We start from the raw sequence: 24,064 nt of genomic DNA, 5'->3' as shown, positions 1-24,064 counted from the left end.
TAAACAGCTGTACTTTTGTTTAAATTTGTAATTAAATAACATATATAAGATTTGTCTGGCTTGTTTTTTTTTTTTTTTTTTTCTTCACAAACCATATGGAATGTTAGACAGAACTAAGTTTAAATTGAGGCAAGTTGGTGTGATTTTTTTATTTTTTATTTTTTTTTTTTTTTAAATTGGCTCCAATTTTGGCCTTTTTCCACAGTGGCCGTAAACACGAAGAGTGAGAAGTGGATCGGTCACTGACGCCAACATTAACGTCTTCACGGATATTTTTTTTATGTGCCAACTTTAAAGCCACTCTTTGTGGATTTTTACTGGACTGTTATGTTGTGGCGTTTGTCATTCTGTGTTGTGAGCTTTTATGACTACTGTACTTCAAGGTTAAATTTTTTTTTTTTTTTTTATAAATCATCAGGAAAATGAAAGTTCATCGAACTCTGACATGTTGCATGAAGATCCTTCATTTGCGTACAGGTGAGGGCTGTTGTCCATCGCAACATGCTCAGTCACTTGGAGAAGGGCAAGTTTCTGCGGTCATAAATTGAACCATATTAGAAATTCATATAACGCATAAGCACTGAGCATTAGCTGTAAATGACCAGTTTCATCTCTACCTACCTTTCCAATTAAAGCGGCCAAGGTTGCATCCACTGCTCTCTGACTCCATTCGTGACCTGAATTCTCATTTTCAAACTGCAGAAAACAATGTTCAAGTGAATATCAGGTGACATAGAATCTTTTTTGTTTTTTTATGCCAAACTCAAGTTCTACCTCATAGTTCTGGTATCTGTGTACTTCACGTTTACTGTTTTTCTGGAAAAAAAAAAAATAGTACATTGATTTTGACGTTTTCCTTTTTAATGATTTAAACCGGTTACACTTACCTGGTTAGAGGTCTTTCTGTACTGATTTATATCCTGTTAAAGAGAAAAAAACAACAGTTAAGTAAAGTCCATATGCATTCAAACACAAAAAATACACTAAGTTTTTTGGAGTCTTAATGCTGTGATTTATTTTTGTAGTCTTGTTTTTGTAGCATTTGTATGATCGTTTTGTGCGTTTGTCATGTGCAACGTTTGGTCAATATTGTTTATTACTGTTATTTCTAGTGTTTAAGTATTTCTCATCTGCTAAATTTGTTTTTTTTTACTTCTGTTCTTGTACCTCTCTCTTGACCAGTGTATCTTGATTAAAATTTAAATTATTCAAATTATTGAGGCTGGATTCACTTAAGATTTAAAGACATTCCAAGTATAAGTGTTATGCTATGGGGTGCTGATTATAAAGTTGCACATGCTAAAATAGCAACTTTTTTCAACATTCAGCAAGAAACCACGTTTAAAAAATGTATGCAATTTTAATTTTTTGTTTTTTTCCCCATTACTTTTTAGATTTACAGCAATACTTGTGAAATGTGTAATAGTTTTTTCTCATAACAAATTAAATGTAAATGTTAAATCTAAATCTGAATGTTGAATGTAAATCTTAAATGTTAAATCTAAATGTTAAAACTAATTGCTGCGGGTGAAACCAAATATTTAGCTAATATGTAAATTCACTGGAATGAGCTTTTATTTTGGTACTTCCAGCAAATTTAGATTAACATTTATATTTACCATTTAGATTCAACTTTCAATATTTAGATTTAACATTAAGATTTAGATTTAACATAGATTTTTTTAGGAGAAAAGAAATATCTCAAATTTCACAAATATTACGGTAACTCTGGTCAAAAGAAAAAAAATCTCATACGTTTTTTAGATGTGGTTTGTTGCTCGATTGAAAAAGTTCACGTTTATTTTAGCATGTGAAACTTTACAATGGGCGCCCCATAGAAGGCTCTTCCTGACATACTGTATGTTGTAGATTCTCTCACGAGGAGAAATTAATTACAAATATCAACTTAATGCAATCAAAAAAAGTTGAACTTAAACTCATGTAATGTCTATCAGGCATCTGCTGGCCTGGGGCCATATGTAGCCCTCTGTCTAATTTTGAATGGCCCCCCAATGAACAGTTCCATCTCTACCTACCGTTCCAATTAAAGCGTCCATGGTTGCGTCCACTGCTCTCTGACTCCATTCGTGACCTGACTTCTTATTTTCAAACTGCAGAAAACAATGTTCAGGTGAATATCAGGTGACTTACAATCTTTTTTTCATTAACTTTTTTAATGCCAAACTGAAGTTCTACCTCATGGTTGTAGTAGTTGTTGTTGTGTACTTCATTTTTCCAGGTTCTCTGGAAGCTCTGGAAAAAAGAATAGTACATTGATTTTGAAGTTTTCCTTTTGAATGATTTAAACCTGTTACATTTACCTGGTTAAAAGTCTTCCTGTACTGATGTTTTATATACTTAATGTTGTGGTTTATTTTTGTAGTCTTGTTTTTGGAGCATTTGTATAATCGTTTTGTGCATTTGTCGTCATGTGCAATGTTTGGTGAATTTTTTTCATCACTATTATTTCTAGTGTTTAAGTATTTCTCAGTACCTGCAATGAAACTGGTTTCCGCTGGATTTCTTGTAATGTTTGCTGCTTGGATGACACTACCATGATTTTGTCGAACACCTATGGAAGAAGAAATAATCAGTGACATTTCCATAGAGTAGTTAACGGGCAAGTGTGTAAGGGTTAGGGCAGGGTTTTTCAACCTTGGGGGCGTGACCCCATGTGGGGTTGCCCGAAATGTATTGGTAAAAAGGTGTAAAGAGTACTGATATATTCTACTCAAGTAGAAGTACTGGTACTTGACAGAAATTGTAAAAGTATGTCATTCATAAAATATTGAATTACAAGTAAAAAGTCGCTCAATTAAATAGTACTCAAAGTAAAAATTATTAGTTAATTTCACCCCCCACGTTTATTATTGGTAATAAATCTTGCCACGGTTCCCTTGTATACAGTAAACATCTCATGTAAAAACTTAAAAAGAAAGAGATGAAATCTTGTACAATTGGGACTATTTTTCCACAAAGGCATCTGTACAAAATAAATGTTTTGCCAAAATGTACAATTATTTAAAAAATAAAATAAAATAACACCAATCAGTTCAATTTAAAATTTAAAAAAAAATTCTCAGGCTCTAAGTAAAGGTAAATTTAACTCTAAAACTGACAAAATATCCGGTATCAAATGGTGTTTTGCCGAGGTGCATTACATTTAATCTGATTGCTCGGCTGTGATGTGATTTGATTGTTGTCTGGTTATTTTATTTTTTGTAGTTTCACAATGTTCGTTGATCATTTTCGAACAAAAAATATATAATTTACACAGTAACAGTTGGGTGCAGAAATGTAACAAATGACTTATTTTAAAACATACTTAAGTATAAGTAAAATTACTGATTTACAAATATACTCAAAAAAGTACAAGTACCCATGAATGCAACTCATTTACAGTAACGTGAGTACTTGTAATCCTTTACTTTCACCTCTGAGTATAAAAATATGAGGAAGCACATCTTGTCACTAATCCTAGCTACTCTGTATTTGTAACACACTATAACAAACAGGATCAAAAACTCATTCTAGAAAACAAAATGTTTCTGGGGTCGCCACAAATTTGTGATATCAAAATGGGGTCACGACCCTAAAAAAGGTTGGGAACGTCTGGGTTAGGGTTTCCCTGGCACAGACCTGGCAGTCGGTTCCTTGTGTCTCAAAGTTTGAAGCCTCGAGCGATTGACTGGAGCAGTCACTGGTTTCCAGGCTGGTAAACTCCTTTTTACGGGAAACGACCACGACTGCCAGCAACAGAACTGCCAGAGAACAAAACTTACGGGTCATGTGTGTAACAATACCAGTCAGGGGTGGGGTCAATTATAATCGTAATCGCGTAATTGATAATTAATTACAATTATGGCATAAATATAATTGTAATTTTTAAAATCTGTTGCTGTCGTAATCATAATTAAATTGTAATTGAGTTTGAGTTGATAAATGACTAATTGTAATTGCCATGAAAATTCTATAAAAAATGTAAATTATAATTTAACGCAAAACTGGGGAACCATGTTACAGTTCTATGTACAGTTCTACACACATGTAGTTTCAATTATTAAAAAATAAAATGTTTCATATAAAGCTTTCCCACATTTTAAATTTTAAACATAATAAACATATGTATATATATATATACAGTATATATATATATATATATATATATATATATAAAATTGGTTTTTAGTGTATTTTACAGCTGATTTAGGACCTGTTATCATAAGCGATGCTAACAGAAAGCTAACACATGAGGAAGGTTGACTTTTATTACATTATTTATTTCAGGCTCATTAATTGTGATTATTATATTTGAGTTTTAGTAATTGAGAATGTAATTGTAATTGACTTTCTGAGGATAAAATAAATATTGTAATTTAATTGTAACTGGGAAAAATGCTGGTCACTGTCATCATAATTGAATTGTAATTGAACATGAGTAAATACAAATGTAATTGTAACTGAAAATAGTGTTTGACCCCAACCCTGATTCCAGTCGCAGTGATCTGCAATGCTGTAAAGCTTAGAAATGACTTACCCAGCAGTAAAAGCAGAGAAGCTAAAGCTATGCCGATAGCAGCCGGGTGAGCTTTAGTTACTGTGATTCTGTGGATCCGACAGTCACGTGTCACGGAACAGTCGCACACCGTCGCATTCAGGTCGTAAACACCAAACATTCCCTGAATGTCGTAGATTTTCAGCCTGATCACATGAGGACCAGCATACACACTGGACTTCTTCAACAAGCCAGCCGTGAAACCTTCAAAAAATAAGCAAAGAATTTAGAGTTTGGCTTTTGTTATTGTGTTAATTACATAATTTATAGTTGTTTTTACCAAATGAGGGATCTAAGGCCCATTTCTCCTTATCGTCCCCCAACAGTTCAAACTTGAAAGGTCCTCCTAAAGGATTTGCGTCCGCGTCGAAGGCTGTGATGTTGGTGATGCTGGTGGTGTCAGAGAAGCAGATGCTCACATGGTCCGTGGCTAGCTGTGGCACATTGTCATTTTGATCCTTTACATGGATGTGTAGCGTAGCTGTGGCAGTCATCGATGGCTCACCTGAACCACATTAAATAGTAACAAAAGTGTGTCACAATCGAGTTTTTTATCTCAAGACTCACAACATGTTTATTGACCTTCATCAACTGCATGTAGTAAGAATGTGTAGATGCCATTTTCTACATGAGGAGACTCTCTGTCAGGTATTGTCACTGTGGTGATGTTACCGGTTTTGGGGTCCACAGTCATCCAACCAGCTGGATCGTAGCCCACTTTGTAGCTGTGGAAAAATATGAGGAGTGGAGGCAGACATGGCTACAAGAATAGTAAAAAAAATTGTGGCAAAAAAAGAGTGAAAAGTGACTAAAAGTGACCAATAGTCAATAGTAGCCAAAAAATGGGCAAATAAAGAGTAACCAGGTGGTATGTGATGAAAAAAGGTAGCTTAAATGGGCAAAATGTGGCAAACAATAGTGAAAAAGGGCAAAAATGTGGGACAAAAAGTCAATTTTTCTATGGAAAATTTTTAAAAAGTGGTATTTTTTGGGCATAAGTTAGCTTATTGGGATGAAAAGTGAACCAAAAAATTGAAGAAAGGAAAAAAAATGGATAAAAGCGTAAAAAAGAACTTGCAAAAATGAACAAAAATTTGGAAAAAAAAAAGAAGAATTAATGGCAAATGGTAGCTAAAGTCTGAAAAAAAGAGAAAAAATGGGACAAAGGAAGTTGTAAAGTGGCCAAAGGAAAAAGGTTAAAAAAAAAGGATAAAAAGTTTCCCCATTTTAAGGTTTTCTGGGGGAATAATAATTCAAATTAAGACAAAAAGTGCCTTAGCATTACTGACTTAATGACTTCTATGGTGTCCTCTGATAATGTAGAAGTCTGGACAGAAAATGACGGGTGGAAATTTGGTCACATTCAACCCCTGGTTAGATGGGTGGATGGTGGATGGATGGATGGATGGATGGATGGATGGATGGATGGATGGATGGATGGATGGATGGATGGATGGATGGATAGATAATGTGCAATGACACACAATACTCACATTATACCACTTGCTTGTTTTGAGTCTGGATCCACAGCAGTCAACTTTTCAACCCACGTCCCCACAGGTGCGTTCTCCTCCAGTACAGCCTCTTTATCGGACACACTGAACACTGGGGGGTCATTGACATCTTCAATTTCAACGATGACTTCCACAGAATGAGGCTGACCATGAGGCTGCGTGTCTACTTTCCAGAGGCCTGACGATGACTTTTCTTTCACTTTGCAGGAGAAATGTGGACTTTCATTTTCTACTGATATGGACAACGTCTTCTGGGACCCTTGTTCAAAATCTAAAGGCTGAAAAAAAAAAAACAAGTTTTATAATAATGGGTCCCAACAGTGTTTATTTCATCCACTGATGATAACAAGATTCCAAGATTACAATTAATAAGACTGAGGCTGCGTCTGAATAGTCCCTCCTAACTCCTTTACTATCCACTGTTCCTTAACCCCGTGGATGACATCACAGGGTTAAGGAAAGGTGGTAGGAGAGGAGAAAGGAAAAGGTCATCACGTTTGTTTTGACAATCAGACGCACTTCAACTAGGTGATGGCCACAAAGGTTAATGACGTCTGTCGTGGTGAAAAAAACTACACATTTCCAAAAATGGACTACTAAAAGCACATTCATAACACGCTGAAGAGGCAGGGCATTCGCTTGCAGTGACGTGCCGTCAGGGTAGGCAAGGTAGGCAGTGCCTACCCAAGGGTGAATTGATATTTTAATTATTTGTTTTAATTATAATTTTTTTTTTTTTTTTAATTATAATATAATTATAAATTATTTATTTTTCCATTTCCAATAGCCTATAGTACTTATAAGTTTGAAAGTGTCCGCATTTTGTGCGTTTCATAGCCCAAATTACTAAACAGCGCTATTTCCTGGAACAGCTGCACAGTCTTTTTTTTTCTCACTCCGCTGTAAGGCAGAGGGAGGCCACGCCCCCTCCCAAAGGCACGTTGCTCTTCTGCTTCCGTTCCCATTGTCTGTTTTTATGTGATTGCGCATGCGCAGTCAGGTCCCCAAGATGACAACCATTTACGTGCAAAGGCAGCGTAGAGAGCTAAATGCTATACGTAAGTTCACAGTACATTAGTGAATTGATATCATGTGACCGCTGCTGCTACGTTCTCTAGCTAGTGGGCAGGATAACACTACAGTCATGATGACAGCGCTAGAGATGAAAAACGACAGCTTTTAAAAGATGGGAGACCAACACCTGAGTTACCAGAGCTTCAGCAAAGGTAAGGTCAGAAAATGTTTCGTATTTTATGCAGTGAATTGTACAAAAGGAAGCATTGACTTCGTGGATGCTCCTCACTGAGGCTGTTCTGAGTTGTTGTCATTTTCTCCGTGTTTCTGTGTTTCCAACACAAACAACGGATGCACTGCCGTGTCATGAGATATATCTTGTTGGGAGAGTATGGAGGCTTTATTAAATAATTATTTATGTTTCTTTAATGGTGTTTATGATGTTGATTTTGTTAGATGGCTAAATACTTGTTCATGTGGATCTTGTTGGGTTTTTTATTTCTTATTATGAATTTTATATTTTGATAAGCGCATTGAGATGATTTTGTTGGAAATTGCTTTATACAAATAAAATGGATTTGAATTGAATTAAAAATTGACAGCAGAAACATATGAAATTGTCATTGGTGGTCTCGATTTGCAACGTGCCTACCCAACCCTAGTGGTCACGGCACGTCACTGTTCGCTTCGCCACGTAACTGGACGATTAGCTGCTCCTGGCCCAGTCAAAGACAGAGGCCAGGACGCGTACGCGTATTTTGCTGCATCACCTGTCCGATCTGGGATTCATGGTGAATAGAGCGTGTTGTCCCCTACGCTGGAAATAGTCTTCCTGGGCCTATCCCTGCACTCTGCACATTTCACTGCGTGCCTGTTGGCGGAGCAGGTGAGGTCGTTCAGGGCGTGTCTTATGCTGTTCCAACAGAACAGGTATGTTTGGTTCAGGTTGTGTCTTCAGTTACTCGGGTTGATGGCTTAGGCCATCCTTGTGATCCGGCTTGGTCGCCTGCACATGAGAGAATTCCAGCTGTGGGTGGCCTCACATGGGCTCAATCCTGTGCGTCACGGCCCCTGGCTTGCTGGCAGAGGGTGTACCTATGGGCACCGTCACGGCCAGGAAGGCGGTCTCCACAGACGCCAGTCTACCAGGCTGGGGTGGGATCCATGAGGGCAGGTCTGTGAGGGGCCGCTGGGATGCGGTCCTCCAGCGCGCTCACATAAACTACTTGGAGCTGTCAGCGGTGTTCCGCTTGCTGATCCACTTCCTCCCATCTGGCAGGGGACATCATGTCCTGGTGAGGACGGACAAAACCACGGTCGTAGCATACATCAACCGCCAGGGCGGTTTACGCTCCCGTCGGTTGCTATCACTGGCACGCAGACTGATCCACCGCGGTCAATTAGGATTGGCATAGTGAAATAGAGTGCTTCTGAGGAATGTAGGCAGAGGTCACATCCCATAGTGAGACATCTCACTCATATTACTCACAGAACCGGGGTTACAAGAGTAACTTAAAAGTTTTAGGGTGTATTTACACTTTAAGAGCAGGTTTGAGAAGAATGCAGTAAATTCCACGTGGAAGCAGGAGTGGGTGGTATAGTCATGTGAAGCATGCAGAAAAACAGCATTTACTTTTATTACAGTGAGGACTCCGTCGTTGGTACGGGGGTCAGTTTCTATCTTGAAGTGTTGGCCCTCGTCACCGTGGATGGTGTATTTGGTTCTCCATGCTGCAGTGTTGGGGGTGTCCTCATCAGTCACATGCAGTCGCAGAGGAGACGACCCAGTCTCTCCCTCCTTCACTCGGCTGCTACCCTGCAGTTTGAATAAGGCAAAGGTTTTATTCACTTAAGTTTTATTTACATTATAACCTCCACCAAGAAGGTCATATTTTCACCGGTGTTTATTTGATTGTTTGTTAGAACGATTACGTCAAAACTAGGGGTGGGACTTTAATGCGTTAAATGCGATTAATTCATTGTAAACTATGCAATCATAATATTCTGTATTCATATTGCACAATATGTTCGCACTCAGTGATGAAAATAATAAACACAATCTTTTGGTTTTGTTGTTTAAGCTCATTTATTGTTTATACAACATATATCAAAATTCATTTAAATTGGAAAAATGTTGCTTCTCATGTCAAATATTGTTATGCGATTCATTTAGATTAATCAAGATTAATTATTACAAAGTCTCTAAATACAGTAAGTAGATAATTTTTTTTAATCTAGGTAATTAGTTCATGGGTTTACAGTTTTAACCAAAAATAGATCTTATGCCATGGAAGATTCCAATGAATTCTGGAGGTTATCTGGATCAATATACTGATTCTGGATCAGAAAGTCACATCTCGGTTTGTAATTGACTGATCTTTGTGAAATCTGACTGACTGTCAGGTTGGTTTATCAATCATCATCGTGATGTTGACATTTGGACCTACTGTACTGTTATTAATGGGGAAAGAAGTTCCTACAGGCGTTTAAAGTGTGAATGATCATGAATCAGGTTCACTGATCCAGATAACTGCCAATATCTAACAAACTGGAAATTTACATTCAAATTTAGATTATTTTCTTAAACCACTTTTGCATACGTCAATGAGACAATGACGAGTGTAATCTTTGTGCGACCCCCACCCATGCATGTTTTGTTCTTGCAAATAAATGTAGTAATACATGTTATTTTTTGCTCATTTGTGACCGTCACCAGATGTTGTAAACGTGTATGACTGCCTACTGTTTTTCCGCTGACGATGGGACGGTGGAGGTTGCTGTCCTGGATGTGAATAACAACAGTGGTAGAGCTGGACAGACTCACCACCTCCCCGTGGTCTCGAGCCTCCACCAATATTGTCACTTTTTCAGCCACCTAAACACAAACAGAGGAAAATTTCATTTAAGTTTATTTATTCATAAGTTCTATAACATTTCTTTAAACTTAAGTACAAAATAATTCATCAACTTGTGCTTAAATTGCTGTTACAACTGCAGCCACATGCGGCCCTCTGTCCAATTTTGTGTGGCCCCCAGTGTAAATGCACAAAGTAAATGAAAATTACAATAAAATACACAGAAGGATACGAATATACAAAAGGAACAAATATACATAAAATGACTCCAAAAACACACAAGAAATGACTCAGAAAAAAAGACCACAAAAACACACAAAACACAAAATGACAGCAAAAACATGCAAAATGAAAGAAAAAGTACGTAAAATTAAAACAAACATAGACAAAATGAGTCCAAAAACACAACAAATGACAACAAAAATATAAAAAAAATACCCAAAACACACATACAGCAACAAAAACCCACTAAATGATGGAACAATTACAACAAAAACACACAAAATTTGAGAAAATATACAGAAAATTACAACAAAAATAGATTAACTTAATCGGAAAACACAATAAACAACAAAACTACAAAAAAATTACCCAAACACACACAGCAACAAAAACACATATAATGAGGTAAAATATACAAAAATACACAAAATGACTGCTTAATACATAAAATAACTACAAAAACACACAAAATGAGAGACAAATGATATCAAATTACAACAAAAATAGACAAAATGAATCCGAAAACACATAAAATTAGGTAAAAGTATACAAAATAGCAACAAATTACATGAAATGGCAACAAAAACACACAAAATGATAGGAAAATATATAAAATGACAACAAAAACACATAAAATGAATCCAAAAACACAACAAACAACAACAAAAATACCAAAGAATGATCCAAAACACACATACAGCAACAAAAACACACAAAAAGAGAGGGAAAATTATACAAATTTACAGCAAAAATACACAAAATGACTGTATAAATACATAAAATGACAACAAAAACACACAAAATGAGAGAAATATGTGTAAAATGACAACATAAATAGACAAAATGAATAAAAAAAAACACAACAAACGACAACAAGCATTTTAATGGCAGACAAGTATCTCATCTCCTACCTCACTATTCAAACATCCTTTAAAAGATATTGCTCCGTGCTCATTAATAAGGAATTCTGTGTCTGGAATGTTTGGAGACACAGATTTGATTTCGTAGTTGAAAGTAGAGTTTGCTGTTCCACTCTGGTCCCTGTCATAGGCGTTTACTGCTAGGAGACTAGTGCCTGTTGAAGCAAAGGAGAGACAAATAATCTTATATATAAATATAATAATGTATCTCACTTTGTTTTTCACCTTTAAAAGGAGCATTTTGTTTACCTTGAGTGGTTTCTCCCTTAACGCTGACTTCATACACATCCATCTCAAAGCGTGGTGGGTTGTCATTGATGTCCCGAATTTGAATCTCCACCCCTATTTTGGTGTCACTGGATTGGTCGATTTTTTTGGCCTCAAATTTCAGCTGCAAATTCAATTAATGATTAATAACCTTCATATAATGAAGGCATAAGCCTAAATGATAATCCAAAATGTTACGCTTAAACTCTTAGAAGTAGGAAGAGAAATGTAACAGTGACTACTCAATGCTAAATAACTCTGGTGGCCCTGGGTCTAATTTTATGCAAGTCAAAATGTAAACCCACAATTATATACATATTTTAAAAACAACAGCAAAAATACACAAAAATAACCCCATACAAAACCACCAAGTACAATAGGACAACAAAAATACACTCAAATGACTCTGAAAGCACAGAAGATAACAACAAAAATACACAAAATGAATCATAACACAGACAAGTTACATAAAATTACAGAAAAACACACAAAAGGACAGAATAAAATAGATAGATAAAATTAAACCAGAGAAATCACACGCAATTTTACTTTGCACCCGCAAATAAACCCCTTTATAACACTACAGAGTACAGAGTATGTACACCTTTTTGTACATCCAACCTTCAAACACATACTCATTTGGCCATAACTGACAACTCTACTTAAGTTCCCCCCACTATATGAATACAAACTTCCGACGGGCACTGTACTAGTTATTCTAAATAACTAGTAATGACTGTTACTAATAACGTGGCCCTCAGATCAGTCAATCAAAATTTTGTGGCCCCACTGTGATAAGAGTTGCCCATTTCTGCTTTACACCTTATTCCTGGAGATGCTACTGTTGAAATTATTCTGGGCACAACAATAAAATTACAGAAAAACGCACATAAGAACAACAAACATACACAAACTAACAGCAAATTACGCAAAATTACTCATAAAACACACAACATGCCAACACAAATACACAGAAAATACTCCAAAAACACCAAATAATAAAATATATTAATAATAACGTAATAAAAATACACAAAACGGTTCTAAAAACACACAAAACTAGAAATATAAACCCATTTACATTGTGAAGAAGAATTGCGCAACAGAAAAGGAACCAACCTAAAGTCTCAAAGGTTTGCTCCCCCTGCCCCCAAGCAAACTCTGTGTATGCTATTGGTAAAATTACAGAATTTTTTAGACCAAAGTGCATGGTATGTCCTGAAAATGTGTTGAAATTACATAAAATGACCCTGATATGTATTACCTTTCTATACAGGAAGTTGCACCCAGGGGTGGACTGGCCATCTGGCATACCGGGCATCGGTACAGTATGTGGTAAACAATAGTGAAATAGGGCAAAAATGTGGAACAAAAAGAGGCAAAATGTAAGGAAAAATTAAACAAGTGATATTTATTGGGCAAAAGTCATCTTATTGTGGCCAAAAAAATTGAAGAAAGGACAAAAATCAGATAAAAGTGTCAAAAAGAACTTGCAAAAATTGACAATAAATTGGAAACAAAATTATATTCATTGGCAAACGGTAGCTAAAGTCTGAAAAAACTTTTGAAAGAGGCAAAATCGGGTCAAAGGAAGTTTCAAAATGGCCAAAGGAAAAATATAAAAAAAAGGGGTTAAAAAGTTTCCCCCTTTTAAGATGTTCAGGGGGAATAATAATTAAAAGTAAGACATAAAGAGCTACATGTTGAGCATCACTGACTTAACAACAGCTTCTTTATGGTGTATGTAGTGGTCTGGACAGTCCAAGTCCACCCCTGGTTACACCCATATTGAGGAAGTAGCAGCAGCAGAAATAAGTTGGATATCTGAAAAGTGCTGAATGTGGTCAAACCTTAAGCAACGTCTTCTCCTCGTAGTCGACGGGCCTGTGCACGTGCAACGTGCCCGAGTTTCGATCGATACTGATCACTCCCTTTGGCTCCTCATCCACTCCTTCCCCAGAGAGCTCAAAGAAAATTGGATACTCTCGGTTCACATCTATCTAAAAAATGAAAGTATTTTCTGTTTACTTGTAAATTTACAGGATTACAAACCATCATTTATCAAACCCAATTCAACCCAAACAAGTGAAGTTGATCTATCAACACATTTCAAAGTAAAACTGATTATTTCTTTTTTTTTTTCCACAGTTCTCACCTCCCCAAGAACAAAAGGAAAAGGCCCAGGACACTCCTCTTCGATCTCAAAGGAATTAATGATCCAAGCCCGTTTGTGTCGACTCAGCACATCCGAGCCCATTGAACCCGACAGAAAATACACCTGGAACACAAAACAGGCCGTTCAACAGGAAATTCCTCCCAGTTAAAAATAAAGTGCCCGTTTGGAATGAGTCTTTAACTTGTGTAACGCTCCCTTAAGCAAAGAGTAATAATCAATAAGTCAATAAGTCAATTACATTTGTCAGTTACAAATACATTTTCAATTACAATTACAGTGACCAGGATTTTTTCCAATTACAATTCAATTACAATAATTTTTTATCCACAGAAAGTCAATAACAATTACATTCTCATTACTAAAGTATGATTATAATGAATCACAATTACTGGGCGTGAAATAAATAACCTTTTTTGAGTCAGTTTAGCCCTAGATTAATATATTTTTTTTTAAATAATAAAATGTGGGAAAGCCTGATATGAAACACATTTTAATAATTGTTAACTACATATGAGTAGAAATGTACAAGAGAACCGTAACATGGTTCCCCAGTTTTGCATTAAACTATAATTGAAAATTTTCACAGAATTTTCAATCAATTATCTAAACTCAATTGCAATTGAATTACGATTACGCCAGCAACAGATTTTTTAAATTACAATTACAATTATAATAAAGGTCGATTACAATGAATGACAGATTCTACAAAGGTTTAAAATTCCTTTAAAAAAAACTAAAACATTGCATTTGTCTCACTTGTAAAGATAAGAACTTGCAACACTTTCAGACAGAACACACTGTAAATATGTCATTTTCAAGAGTGAAAAGTTAGCCTATATGCCAGTGCCAGTGCCCCCTCATTGGGAATGGAAACATGACAGGTGGGGCGCGAGAAACAGGGAGGAAATTTCATGTCAATCTTATTAAATGCATTTCTTCATTGACAAAATAGATCGTTAACACTAAATAAAATGCTTACACACAAATAGAGTAATAACAAAAAGCCTACAAATGTAGCAGAAATTGAAAGAGCATTAAATTATAAGATATGTGACCGGGAACAAAATGTAACGTGGAACCAAAGTGCAAAAATAATAAATAATAATATAATAATAATAAAATGAATTTTTTTTTTTTTTGCAGACAATTAGTTTAATTTAATTTTTGAGTTTTGATTTATTTATGAAACAAGTTACTTGCATTATGAAACATGATGCTACTTTTTATTTCATATTCATGCACTAAATTTCCCTATTTGTTTTCTTAAGATTTTTGGCACAGATTGCTATGAAGCCCCTAAAGGGACATACAAAAAAATTATATTAATAATTAAAGGAAAATAAATCATAATAAAACTTTTGCATGCAAACCTTAATATCTGTATATTTTAACCCAATTTCAAAGTAAATTACTTTTTTTCCTTTTACTTCAGGTTTGTTTGTTGTTGTTGTCCTTTTGCGAGATTTGGCCAAAAGATAAATAAAATTATTACTTTATTTTTTTTTTACATGTCCTTTTAGGGTGTTTTAGGGTGTAATTTCAATTGCCAAATACAAGAGTTAGTCGCACACCAGGAGGGAGATGACCGGAAATGATCAAAACTATAGAAATAAATCTGTTCAGGAGGCACTAAATACTGTTTCATTCAAGTCATTTACAAAATGAGATTCTTTTAAATATGTGTTCACACTCATTCATTCCATCATTTGTTTTTTGCTTTTTTTTATGCCAGTGATCAGTTTAATCTGGTTGTTGATTTATTATGAAACATGTTGTTACTTTTTTCCTGTTAGCTCAATACATTTGAAAATGTGTTATTCGTCAGGATTATTTGAGGTTCGTTCAAAGTGGGTAGTACCCCAAAAAAGTTAAAAAACCACTGGTCTCGGTGGAAACAATTTGACCAAAAAGAATAAAACAAAATGCTTAAATAGCTCCATTACTTTGCATAGTTACTCATTTGCTGTTGTAAGTGCTCTAACAGTGAGATCATCTATAAACAGTTCTGAGGAAACAATGACAAAGACGTCTTCCAGAGAAATTTAATGAACAGGAACTAAAAAAAAAAAATACCTTTGTGTAATGAAGTCTTTGAATTTGTATTTGTTTCATTGTGAATAAAAACACGACAGGTGGGGCGCAAGAAATTTACATTGGCATGTGAAGTGAAGCAGAACAATAAACAAAATTTGAATAGCTGACTTAAAGGTGCAGTCCGCAACCCTTAGATCCCGTTCTCCCCCTCCCTCCCCGCTGCTCTCTTGGCCGGCCTCCAAACATTCCAAAGTCCCTCCCTCAGAGCACGTTGTTTGACTGCATCATTGCGTCACACGCTACTATTCGCCCTTGCTTTTAACTCACTAAACCGAAGGCCGAATGTGGCTTTTTTTTGCAATATTCAGTGCATCCCTAGTAATTTCAACATGATTGTGCCATAGTTTGCACTTGTTCCTATACATAAAATACAAAATATATATGTAAGAAACTGATAATATGTAAGCAATAAGTGACAGATATCAGTCCCAACAGGGTCTTCACTTTAAATTTCCTAGATTTGTGAACAATTTCCATTTAATTAGGGGAAATATTATGTAATAACTTCAGGAAAATTAAAGGATTTTGTAAGAATTTTGAGGTTATATTTCCAACAGTTTAACATTAAAAATGACTGCCATCATTGCGATATAAACACCCCTACAAATATTGTTGAATTTCATTTTGACAATGATTCTTGTTCTCTTTCATTTTTTAATTCTTCTGTGGGCCGAATTGGATGTTTCAAAGGGCCGGATTTGGTCCCCGGTCCTTGAGTTTGACACATGTGCTTTAGGGGCTCCGTAGATTGCAAATAATGTTTCGTTATTATCTGCATTTTTTATTTGTTTTTTATGCAGGTAATTGGTTTAATACAAATTGGTCAAAAAATAAACAAATCAAAAAGACATTTAATAATCTGTCACTTATTGCTAATATATTGTTGATTATTTCCATGCTTTATGTCTAATTTATAACTGCAAGTGCAAACTTGGGCACATTAATGTTGAAATTGTTTGTTTTCAACCTAAAACCTGTGGCCCACTTGTGATCAAACTGGACCATATTTGGCCCTTGAACTAAAATGAGTTTGACGCATGCATTACATGATCACACTTTAGTAGTTGATCCTGGTAAAAAAAAGAGTAGTGTCTATTCCAGATATATAAATATTAATTATATTATTATTCATAATTATTATTGTTAGAATTAAATAACTAATGGACAAAAAACCTAAAAAAAAATCAAGGTTATTTCTATAAATTTGAAAATGTGTTAATCGTCAGGATTATTTGGGGTTCATTCAAAGTGGGGAATACTCAAAAATAAAGGGACATACAAAAAAATTATAATAATAATTAAAGGAAAAGAAATCATAACAAAACTTTTGCATTTCAACCCAACAACCCAATTTCAAAGTAAATTACTTTTTTCCTTTTACTTCAGGTTTTAGATTTGGCCAAAAGATAAATAAAATTATTACTTTATTTTTTTTACATGTCCTTTTGGGGTGTTTTAGGGTCTAATTTCAATTGCCAAATACAAGAGTTAGTCGCACACCAGGAGGGAGATGACCGGAAATGATCAAAACTATAGAAATAAATCTGTTCAGGAGGCACTAAATACTGTTTCATTCAAGTCATTTACAAAATGAGATTCTTTTAAATATGTGTTCACACTCATTCATTCCATCATTCGTTTTTTGCTTTTTTTTCATGCCGGTGATCAGTTTAATCTGGTTGTTGATTTATTATGAAACATGTTGTTACTTGTTTCCTACTTGTTGTAAGTGCTCTAATAGTGAGATCATCTATAAACAGTTCTGAGGAAACAATAACAAAGACGTCTTCCAGAGAAATTTTATGAGCAGGAAAAAAACCTTTGTTGTTATTGTTGTTTTACATCCTCATACTTGCAGCAGGTGAACCTGACAAGAGGGCGAGTGATTTATTACAGCTTTTCTCAAATGGGGTGTGTGTACCCCTAGGGGTACGCAAAGACAGTAGTACAGGAGGTACTTCAGAGAGTGTGTAAAATTAACAAAATAAAGCATTAAAAATATGGGGTTTTGTGATGTTTCGTTCTAGTTAAAGACAATAATTATAATAATGATGATGGAAATGATCTTGATTGGAACATGAACTATAAATACAAGGGACAATCTTCTATAAAAACTATAGAAATAAATCAGTTCATGAGGCACTAAATACTGTTTTATTTCACTTATTTACAAAATGAGATTCTTTTAAATATGTGTTCACACTCATTCATTCCATCATTCGTTTTTTTGCCGGTGATCAGTTTAATCTGGTTTTTGATTTATTATGAAACATGTTGTTACTTGTTTCCTGTTAGCTCAATACATTTGAAAATGTGTTATTCGTCAGGATTATTTGAGGTTCGTTCAAAGTGGGTAGTACCCCAAAAAAGTTAAAAAAAACCACTGGTCTCGGTGGAAACAATTTGACCAAAAAGAATAAAACAAAATGCTTAAATAGCTACATTACTTTGCATATTTACTCATTTGCTGTTGTAAGTGCTCTAATAGTGAGATCATCTATAAACAGTTCTGAGGAAACAATAACAAAGACGTCTTCCAGAGAAATTTTATGAGCAGGAAAAAAAACCTTTGTTGTTATTGTTGTTTTACATCCTCATACTTGCAGCAGGTGAACCTGACAAGAGGGCGAGTGATTTATTACAGCTTTTCTCAAATGGGGTGTGTGTGTGTAAATGGACTTGATTTACATTCACACACCAGTGGGACAGGACTGCCATGCAAGGCGCTAGTCGACCACTGGGAGCAACTTAGGGTTCAGTGTCTTGCCCAAGGAAGGACACTTCGACACATAGTCAGGTACTGGGATCGAACCCCCAACCTCTCGATCAGAAGACAACCCACTACCACCTGAGCCACGGTCGCCCTCTAGGTACCCCTAGGGGTACGCAAAGACAGTAGTACAGGAGGTACTTCAGAGAGTGTGTAAAATTAACAAAATAAAGCATTAAAAACATGGGGTTTTGTGATGTTTCGTTCTAGTTAAAGACGATAATTATAATAATGATGATGGAAATGATCTTGATTGGAACATGAACTATAAATACAAGGGACAATCTTCTATAAAAACTATAGAAATAAATCAGTTCATGAGGCACTAAATACTGTTTTATTTCACTTATTTACAAAATGAGATTCTTTAAAATGTGTGTTATCACTCATTCATTCCATCATTATGCTCTATAGTTGTTTTTCATATTATTCTGGGCAAAATGTAGTGCGAAAGAAGATAAGGGGTGCTCGGGACAAAAAAGTTTGAGAACCACAGATTTAAAGCAATATTACCATATTATAAGTAGAACTTTTTTAATCATGTCTTTAAATTTTAAAAAAACACATTTAATTGGGCTAACATATGCATAGCACATAGATATAATATAAAAAAAACAATTATTATAAACCACACTGAGCACTTTTAGATGTTTGTGGTTATTTTTTTTTAAGAATTTAAAAATTTAACAGAATCAGAATCTGTTTTAGAAGCAAAACTTTTTTTTTTTTTTTTTTTTTTTTTTTTAAATTCATTTATACCAACTTTTACCTTTTAAACATTTTGCAGATTTCAGCACAGAGATCATGTCTTGGTCTTAGCGTGTCATAATTACTACTTTAGCCTAGTATGTATGTATGTATATATATATATATATATATATATATATATATACATTAACAAACTTATGGTATTTATTAAAGAAAGTGTGGAATGTCACTTACCAGCAGGAGAAAACAAAACATGATGTTTACCAGTGTGCATTCAGGATGTGTGTGTGTGTGTGCGTGTGTGAGCAGCAACAGACACACAGAGCCTCCTCCTCACATTCCACCTCCACAAATATGAACAGAAAACTACAGGTTACAGTGTGTGTTACGGTGTGTGAAGCATGCACCTCTTTGATAACATGCTAGTGACTACAACGTGCTAAAGTGTATCAGGTGCTACACCATACAGCAGCGATGGACAACTTTTATCACAGCAAAGGCCAAATTATCAAAACATTCTTGTTAATGCAGGAAACAAAGAGGTTGTGTTTATAAAACCCATCTCTTCCAATCTGCATATTCTCTGTAATTTAGTGTTTCATGTCATTCCATAATTTATCCTACATTGTTTTTTTTTCTTTTTGTATTATTGTGTTTTATTATGTACTAGTACAGGACCCGTCGGAAGTATGTATTCATATAGTGGGAGGAGCTTAAGTAAAGCTGTCAATTATGGCCAAATGAGTATGTGTTTGAAGGTTGAACAAAGAGGTGCACATACTCTGTACTCTGTAGTGTTATAAAGGGGTTTATTTGCGGGTGCAAAGTAAAATAGCGTGCGCGATTTCTCTGGTTTAATTCTATGGGACATGCACATGATAAATGTTTTTGATTTTTTTTTTTTTTTGATTTTTATATTTTTTTTTTTGTTTGGTGTATTGGTGTATTTTTGTAACTTTCTGTTGTGTTTTTGTGCATTTTTTGTATAATTATTGTTTTTTGCTGCCATTGTAGTGTGATTCTGGAGTCATTATGTATATTTTCAGTTTTGTGTATTTTGACTCATTTTCATATTTTTTGTTGTTGTTTGGTGTATTTTTCTGTAATGTATGTTTTTTGGAGTCGTGTTGTGTGTTTTTGGAGCATTTTGATATATTTTTTGTGCATTTCTGTTGTCGTTTTGTGAACTTTTTGTATAAATATTGTTTATTATATATATATATAATAAACAATATTATATATATGTTTTATTGTACTCATTTTGTAAATTTTTATTATATGCGTGGTGAAGGCGTGTTTTGGGATGTGTGTGTGTGTGTGTGTGTGTGTGTGTGAGGCTCGGACTCTCTCCATCTCTTCCGTGGGTTCTCTCTCACACATTCACGCACGCACGTGTGCACATCAGCTGCGCGGATGCCCATAATCCGTCACAGGTTGTTGAGAGAAAAAACAACAAACCCAGAAGTACCACAAAAAATAAACATTTTGCAACATCAAATAAGTCGCAACTCTGTCTCTAAACAGCTCTGTGTGCATACCGCGTAGAAAGAACAGGCCGTCACTCTCACACACGCACGGATGCACGTCAGCCGTATGAGTTTACATTATCGCTGTTAGTATCTTAACACATAGAATAATATTAGAAGAAACACTCACCCTTGCGCAGAACAAACACAGAACGTGCAGAACATGTGAATCTCCATCACTGACAACGATACGATACGTATCTCAATACACTGCCAGCGATATGTTACATTAGCGATTCATTGAATTCCCTGGCTATAAGATTCACCTCTGTTCCCAATTCGATATGATTTGATGGCGATTCAATTCTACACAAATTGATAAAATGCAATTTTGTATGATGCAATTCAACATGATGCAAAGAAATTATACCAAAAATGTAAATCGTAAATAAGTAATTCAGTATAGTACGAGAGGCGGAGGATTTGTTGTATGCCTTATAAGCAGCAAATTTGACAAAAAGTGCACATTTAGCTTCTAATCTCTACTAGAACTAAGCATCACTTAGTCCCGTATTTTACCCCTTTTTCCCGCCGTCTTCCCGTATTAGTATTTTCCCGTAAATATCCCGTATTTTAATGTAATAATAATGAAAAAATGCCTTACTAAACTGAACGTCGTCACTAGCCTCGCGAGAACTTCCACCTGAAATGGCCTGGCTTGGTGGCAGTTCTCACGAGATCAGTGCTGACAGCGGCAACAAACCAGGAAACAACTCAGAAGAAAGATGAATGAATGTAGACGTTCCGGAGAAAAAAACAAAGAACTTGTGTAAATACATTTTAAACTGTGACAAAGAGTTTATCTTCCTAAAGAGCATCAGGATGGGACACAGTTACACGTTCTGTTAGATTAATAACTGAGATTTTAACGTCTACCACAGCGGAAGGAACGACGTAAGTCACCATGAAAAATCAGCCAATCACAAGCTCCACAAATATACACTGCTTTAAAAAAGTGTTAAAGGATGTAAAGTCTGTAATAAATGTGTCTAATAAGTCATTAGTGAATACCAGAGAACCACATGAGTGAACATGAGAAATTATAAGAAAATATATGATGAAAATAAAATGTTAATGTCTAACTTAAAGACAAGCAATGTGAAATTAACAGTAAATATGCAATTTGTTGACTTGTATATAAACTGTAAGTATGTTAAATAAGCACATGTGCTTCATATACACATTTATGTTTTTATTTAGGCTGTTTTATAATTTAGGAATTAGGGCTGGGTGATATATTGAGATTCAAGATGTATCGAGTTTTCTATTGAGGCGATATAGAATATATATATATATATTATAGCTTATAATGTATCAAAATACTAGTTTTAGGAGTCGCTGCTTTTACTTCTCAGAACAACATGTAAAGCTCAGTAAGATGGATTAATTTGTGCACATATCGATCAGATGTTTGTTAATAAATGTCCTTGTGTGGTATTTTGCATCAGCAAATTTAACCCAGAATTGTCTTACTGGTCAGACTTTATTTGATAAAATTATCTAGATTCATATCGTATATCACCATTTTGAGAAAATATATTGGGATTTGAGTTTTGGTCCATATCAACCAGCCATAGTAGGAATGTTCACAACATTTCAATATTAATAAAGGTCGGCCTACCAGATTCTAATCACATTATTGTATTTAGTGGCTATTTTTGATTTCTTGTACACCTCTGGATACTGGAGCTTGGTTGGGGTGGTGGGACGGCTGGTAGTGGGCGCCAGAAAATTTCCCTTTTTTTCAAATCCAAAACTTGACAGATATGTTATGAACCTGTTTATCACACTGTCATAACTTCAACAGTGACATCATCACTCTCAATGAGTGACTTAAAGTGACACTTTCAATAATCCAATGTCCTTTTTCCTGTCTGCCACAGATACTAATATGAACTGTTCAGCAGGTATTAGGCTAATACAGTAGCATTCACATTTCTATTATGAATAATACTAATAATAACCTTTCACAACTGCTTGTCCATAACACGATGAAAACTATTATTTAACAATCACAGCTGCTGTAAACAGACCCTCACTGAGTCATATTTAATGTCCATAAGACAAAGAAAGAATAAAATAAAATAAAATACACTTTATCACAGGTAGAGGGAGCTGCCAGAGTACAACATCAAAGTTATTACATATCATTTACTCACCAGTTTTACTGGAGCTCTGATTCCAGTCTGCCTCAGGGTGGGGGTGGGGGTGGGAGTGAGCCCCTCAGTTTGTGAAGGTTTCGCAGCACGACATTCTTTACAAACCATCTGCGTCTGGTCAAGTTTACCATCTTTCTACGCCTGATTTAAAGCATTTAGATGCGTTTTAATCTCTCCTCCAGCTGCTGCGGCTCCTCCCACTGACCTGACGAGCTTCTCAGCTTCCGTGTTCCAAACAAAACAGAAGCACGTGGTGCATTCAACGTGCCTCGGAAAAACAGGACACAATGAAATACATACAGCATTAAAAAAAAAAAAAAAAAAAAAAAAAAAACAGGACACAATGAAATACATACAGCATTTAAAAAAAAAAAAAAAAAAAAAACAGGACACTGAATGGATCGATACACCCGCATCGCGCACGTATGTATCTAGATTTTCGATTCGTATCGATTAATCACCACATGCTTATTGTGGACCCATCCGCTTACAAAAAAAGTTATATTCCTCTGTCCAAAGAACCATATAGTTTGTGATACGGTCGGCTATTGGCCGTCAGCACAGCCACCGTGCACAGTCATGGAGACAGAGGAGGAACTGGACTCGTCCATACCCGTCAAGTTTTGGATTTAAAAATAAGGGAAATTTTTAAGCTCCAGTATCCCTTATATTTTAAGATAGGTGTACAAGAAATATAAAATAGCCACTTGTCAAACAATTACTAAATACAATAATGTGATTATAATCTGGTAGGCCGACCTTTATTAACATTGAAATGCTGTGAACATTCCTACTAGGGCTGGGCGATATGGACCAAAACTCATATCTCAATATATTTTCTCAAAATGGTGATATACGATATAAATCTCGATATTTTTATCAAATAAAGTCTGACCAGAAAGACAATTCTGGGTTAAATTTGCTGATGCAAAATGCCACACAGGGACATTTATTAACAAACAGCTGATCAATATGTGCACAAATTAATCCATCTTACTGAGCTTTAAATGTTGTTCTGAGAAGTAAAAAAAAAAAAAAGCAGCGACTCCTAAAACTAGTATTTTGATACATAATAAGATATAATATATATATATGAAATATTAGTTTTCTCGATATATCGCCCAGCCCTAATTTCTAAATTATAAAACAGCCTAAATAAAAACCTAAATGTGAATATGAAGCACATGTCTTTATTTAATATACTTACAGTTTATATACAAGTCAACAAGTTGCATATTTACTGTTAATTTCACAGTAAATATTCACATTAACATTTTATTTTCA

At 35.2% G+C, this 24,064-nt stretch overlaps 1 protein-coding gene across 2 annotated transcripts; it reads right to left on the bottom strand.

Moving 5' to 3' along the window:
• Positions 1 to 63: 63 nt before the first annotated feature.
• Positions 64 to 22,995, bottom strand: cdh27 (cadherin 27). Of its 2 annotated transcripts, none has more exons than XM_028446771.1 (19): positions 22,781 to 22,995; positions 13,503 to 13,625; positions 13,198 to 13,347; positions 11,330 to 11,471; positions 11,072 to 11,235; positions 9,827 to 9,958; positions 8,717 to 8,899; positions 6,049 to 6,347; positions 5,138 to 5,280; positions 4,836 to 5,060; positions 4,538 to 4,759; positions 3,640 to 3,761; positions 2,495 to 2,572; positions 2,197 to 2,253; positions 2,037 to 2,111; positions 888 to 920; positions 775 to 816; positions 622 to 696; positions 64 to 531 (listed from the first exon to the last, which is right to left on the bottom strand). In XM_028446771.1, the coding sequence occupies exons 1-19, from the start codon at positions 22,886 to 22,888 to the stop codon at positions 415 to 417; spliced, it is 2,490 nt and encodes an 829-aa protein (XP_028302572.1). In that variant the 5' UTR covers positions 22,889 to 22,995; the 3' UTR covers positions 64 to 414. The 2 variants fall into 2 exon arrangements, with proteins under 2 accessions (XP_028302572.1, XP_028302574.1); XM_028446773.1 differs by lacking the exon at positions 22,781 to 22,995 and adding an exon at positions 19,330 to 19,366.
• Positions 22,996 to 24,064: the final 1,069 nt, after the last annotated feature.

Source organism: Gouania willdenowi, chromosome 5 (assembly GCF_900634775.1).
Source record: "Gouania willdenowi chromosome 5, fGouWil2.1, whole genome shotgun sequence".
Lineage (NCBI taxonomy): Eukaryota > Metazoa > Chordata > Actinopteri > Blenniiformes > Gobiesocidae > Gouania > Gouania willdenowi.
The sequence above is the reverse complement of the archived record's forward strand: the minus strand, read 5'-3'. Positions and strand labels throughout refer to the sequence as shown.

Excerpts from the sequence above, each read along its gene's own strand:
- cdh27 (XM_028446771.1), bottom strand. The coding sequence starts at position 22,888 with ATGGTTTGTAAAGAATGTCGTGCTGCGAAACCTTCACAAACTGAGGGG. Across the intron at positions 13,348-13,502 it reads TTCCTTTTGTTCTTGGGGAG|ATAGATGTGAACCGAGAGTA; the intron begins GTGAGAACTGTG and ends TTCATTTTTTAG. Across the intron at positions 921-2,036 it reads TGGACGCTTTAATTGGAACG|GATATAAATCAGTACAGAAA; the intron begins GTAGGTAGAGAT and ends TCTCTTTAACAG.